Source organism: Macrobrachium rosenbergii, chromosome 22 (assembly GCF_040412425.1).
Source record: "Macrobrachium rosenbergii isolate ZJJX-2024 chromosome 22, ASM4041242v1, whole genome shotgun sequence".
NCBI lineage: Eukaryota > Metazoa > Arthropoda > Malacostraca > Decapoda > Palaemonidae > Macrobrachium > Macrobrachium rosenbergii.
Window position 1 is genome coordinate 40,093,116 of NC_089762.1, and position 4,638 is coordinate 40,097,753.

The following is a 4,638-nucleotide window of genomic DNA, read 5'->3' on the forward strand; positions in this document are numbered from 1 at the left end:
ACTTGTATTTCAGTAAGTAAATAATACATTACACATATAACTATTTGTGATTAACTTCTATCATAATTGTTCCTATAACTTCACAATCTTGTTTTCAGACCTGAATAATTATCAGGATTATCAATAATTTTGTTGTCAAGTATATATATATATATATATATATATATATATATATATATATATATATATATATATATATATATACATATATATATGTATATGTATATATATATATATATATATATATATATATATATATATATATATATATATATATATATATATATATATATATGTATATGTTTAGCATCATATATATGTGTTCTGATGTTTATTGTGCTATTTTGTATTTGTATATTTTTACATTATAGCATAAATGATAAATGATGATTCATAACTATACTTTTGAATTCCATACATTAACATTCACTCATCCCTACACGAACATAAAACCTACTTAAGATTATCTATAATAATAAAATCCGAGTGGATAGGGTACCGGGAGGGTAGCAGAGACATGACACATCCACCCTCCTCTTGCAAACCTGTTTGTCCGCCCCGGTGGGGGCGGGGTAGCTAGGGGGTCGGTAGGGTAGAGGAGACATGACGGACAGCGCCGGGTTCCAGCACAGCATATCGCATGCCCTCAAGCTCGTTATTAATTAATTCTATTACTTATTCCAGACCTACGTTTCTCTACATCAGCAAGAAACCAGTATTTCGGTGCTTCTTCTTCTAAAGAGTCCCAAGGAATTGGGACGTCTTGACATCACGTCTTTCAGGAGCCATTGTTTAAAAAGAGCATATTAAACGCTCGGCTTAAATCGGGATCTTCATCTCCATTTTGCATAATGGAGCGTCTAGATTTACTGGGCTCGTTCGCTGTAAAACAGAGTAAAGAAATGCCATTAAATTTAACTTTTGAGATCAGATGAATTTGCATGCAATGAAGACTTCTTGAGTCTAATTCATTGCACAAGCATTATCATTTATCTATGAAAACGGACGTTCAGCGCAATGAAAATAGGAAGCATCAATCACTTGTTGAAATAGTGATAATCATTAACCATCATTATTTAATTATTATATGAAAATGAACTATCGGTGCGATGTAAAATGATGCAGTAATCATATGTTCAAATATTGATTACCGTTATTATCATCAACTTTATCATTATCTTATCATCATTGTTATCATCATCCTACCTCGAACGAGACTTCGCAGATTATCTAGCTCCTCCTTCAACTTATCCAGTTCATCCTTGAGGTCTTGTCTCCATCCTTCATCCTGATATTTACTTGTATCTTCCTCAGTCCATCCATTTGTTAATTGCACTTTGGAAAATGTACCTGATTCAGAAACAAATGCTTTAGAATACTAAAGAGTTCGTGGAAATTAAGGACTTTAAATCTTCCTCCTTTCTCCGTGAAGCTTCAAGCTTCGCTGCCGAACTCAGGTTTAGCTTCCAGGTTCGGCAGCAAGTTATAAAGCGACCCCTGTCGCTAGGATCCCGGCCGCTTACCCGGTTGTTGACCTGCCACAGCTTTTCCGTCCGCATGTCGATTCAAAAAAGGTCAAGAAATGCTTCTTGATCTGATGGTTATATTCTGCCTCATTATTTTACTTGAATTCTTTTTTAATTTCCTCTTCAATTTTCTACACCAGGGAGGCTCTTGGACATTCAGTTATTCCCCAACAAAATTATTCTATAAAAACTTTATCAGTATTTTTCCTTTTATTCTAAATAAACATTGGTAAGAGTTCACTTTAAACCTATATTTAAGCGAATAGAATCTTTGTACTTCAACAAGTTTCTAAAAAGCAGAAAACACTAATATTCCCAAACTAATGTGAATAAAAGCTAAATACATGCTTATAAAAGCTAAATACATTCCGAATTTAATACTAAAACAAAAAACACAACATCCTTACCTTTGCGTCCAAACGAATCCTCTTCATCCTCGGGAACGACTTTTCTCGTACGACTTGACTTGAACGAGATTCCGCAGACATCGACCAATAATTCTATCACCTCCACGACGCTTACCAGCGAAACTCCCAAGAATAAGCCAAGGGATCCTCCCAAATTACTCAGCAAAGTATCCCACTGAAATGCCAAGAGTAGTGTCAGTTGAATGCCAAGAGTAGTGTCAGTTGAATGCCAAGAGCAGTGTCAGTTGAATGTCAAGAGTAGTGTCAATTGAATGCCAAGAGTAGTGTCAGTTAAATCCAAGAGTAGTGTTAGTTGAATGCCAAGAGTAGTGTCAGTTGAATGCCAAGAGTAGTGTTAGTTCAACGCCAAAAGAGTAGTGTTAGTTAAATGCCAAGAGTAGTGTCAGTTAAATGCAAGAGTAGTGTCAGTTACATGCCAAGAGTAGTTAAATGCCAAGAGTAGTGACAGTTGAATGCCAAGAGTAGTGGTACTTAAATGCCAAGAACAGTGTTATGAAATCCAAGAATAGTGACAGTGATATGCAAGAGAAGTAGTGCCAGTGAATTGCCAAGATTTTTGTCGGGGAAATTCCAAGAACAGCGTCAGTGAAATGCCAAGAATGGTGTCAGTGAAAGCCAAGAATAGCGTCAGTTAAATGCCAAGAATAGTGTCAATGACATGCCAAGGATAGTGTTAGTGAAACGCCAGGGGTGGTGTCATTTAGTGCCAAGAATACTGTCCGTAAATTTCCAAGAATAGTGGTAGTGAAATGCCAAGACTTGTTTCGGTGTAATGCCAAGAATAGAGTCAGTGAAATGTCAAAAACACTTTCAGTGAAATGCCAAGAATAGTGTTAGTGAAATGCAAAGAATAATGCCAATGTAATACCAAGAATAGTGTCAGTTAAATGCCAAGAACTGCGTCAGTGAAATGCCAAGAATTGCGTCAATGAATAGTATCAGTGGAATGTCAAGATGAGTGTTAACAAAATGACAAGAATAGTATCAGTAAAGTTCCAAGAATAATGTCAGTGAAAAACTAAGAACAGTGTCAGCTAAATGCTCAGAATAGTGTTACTTGAATGCCTAGATAAGTGTCAGTTAAAAGACAAGAATAGTTTCAGTGACATGCCAGGCGTAGAGTCAGTCAAATGCCAAGAATAGTTGTACTGAAAAGCCAGAAATATCATCAGTGGAACGCCTAAAATAGTGTCAGTTGAATGCCAAGAATGTCAATAAAATACCAAGAACAGTGTCAGTTAAATGCTAAGAATAGTGTCAGTGAACTGCTTAACAAGATCAGTAGAGTGCTTCTTTGACTGAAAGATTCTTTTTGATTTCACTGTAACTTGAATCACTGTTGGAATGATCTGGTTCTTCTTTGACTGGCTCTGAATGATTCCACTGTAATTTTCATTGGGTAGAAGAGTTTCGACAGTTGGTACATTCACTGAATGGAAAATAAGTAAACAAATCAATTTGTAAAGGGAGAAGAGTGCACTGAAGAATTTCTTTCGTATTTACAACCATATCAGGATAGGTTCTCTTTTATGTGTGTTATTATGCTGAAAACGGAAACATTCTTAAAAATTCCCAAAAGATGAAGATTTGGTATAATTTCCGACTAATTTTGCTTTATTATTTCCTCATATTCTACCTTTGCATATTCTGTACCGAATCATGTTACAAATTGTAGTCGTCATTTATTTATTCTTAGAACCGGGAAAACATCTGCATTACTGACATCCAGCTCAAGACCTCGTTAGCTATAATAACCAAGGAAAGAATCCAAGAGATCTTGATCTGAGTTTTCTGACGAAAAGAAGAAAAATATTGATGTTATTTACATCACAACTGAATTTCACGACTTGATATTTAGGATTATGCAACGAAATACAGACAGGTACACTACACTGAGAAACAATTCTCAGACACCTGCATAAGGGGCTGTTTCATTCTGTCCCATAAATAGCCTGATTCACCTTCTTGAACGAACCGTTTCTCTTACAACGTAATTCTCCCATGCTTTGTTTACTGGCTCCGTTCAGTTCGTCATATACCCTTTTTGTAGTTACAAACAAGGATAGGAGAAAGGGGAAAGATGTGAATAAAATTTTACTCCTGTAACAAGAAAGTTTCTCTTAGATTCACCTTGTTGAACGAGCCTTTCTCTTAAAACATAATTCTCTCATGCTTTGTTTACCGGCTCCGTTCAGTTCGTCATATACTCTTTTCGTAGTTACAAAAGATGAAAAGGAAGAGGGAAAAGATGTAAATAGAACTTTACCCCTGTAAAAACAGTGTTTTTCCTCTACTCTGTGAATTCCTGAGGTCTAGACTCGCTCAAGAACTTACCGTATAAGTTGGACTTTCTTCATATAATTCGTATGTCGTTGAATCGAGGTAGAGATGTAAGTTGACCATTTCTGATTTACTGAGAGGAATGAAGATAAAGGCGTTTTAGTATCGTGATCAGTAATTAATACTTCATTAATAAGTATTTAATGAAAGTGAGGGTACAACTGAGTATTAAAAAAAGGCTCAAAAGAATAGAAAATTTAATCATTATTTCAGGGCAAGTGTGACAAAAATAATGTAATATTTATTGGAGCATATCTAATGTAAATGAATGGATGTATGGACGCCTAGGAATGTCTTCTACAAGATATTCTCTATCATCTTTGTTGCTTAGTATGATGAGAAGA

General features: G+C 35.4%; 1 protein-coding gene across 1 annotated transcript; it reads right to left on the reverse strand.

The window, feature by feature from the left end:
* Window positions 1–507: 507 nt before the first annotated feature.
* Window positions 508–3,957, reverse strand: LOC136850469 (uncharacterized). Its single transcript, XM_067124043.1, has 4 exons — window positions 3,916–3,957; window positions 1,934–2,108; window positions 1,207–1,350; window positions 508–882 (listed from the first exon to the last, which is right to left on the reverse strand). Exons 1-4 carry the CDS (start codon window positions 3,955–3,957, stop codon window positions 779–781), a joined length of 465 nt encoding a protein of 154 aa, XP_066980144.1. The 3' UTR covers window positions 508–778.
* Window positions 3,958–4,638: the final 681 nt, after the last annotated feature.

Coding starts and splice junctions, on each gene's coding strand:
- LOC136850469 (XM_067124043.1), bottom strand. CDS start 3,957: ATGGGAGAATTACGTTGTAAGAGAAACGGTTCGTTCAAGAAG. Junction 1,351..1,933: donor GGATTCGTTTGGACGCAAAG/GTAAGGATGTTG, acceptor TTTCTGAATCAG/GTACATTTTCCAAAGTGCAA. Junction 883..1,206: donor TCTGCGAAGTCTCGTTCGAG/GTAGGATGATGA, acceptor TCTGTTTTACAG/CGAACGAGCCCAGTAAATCT.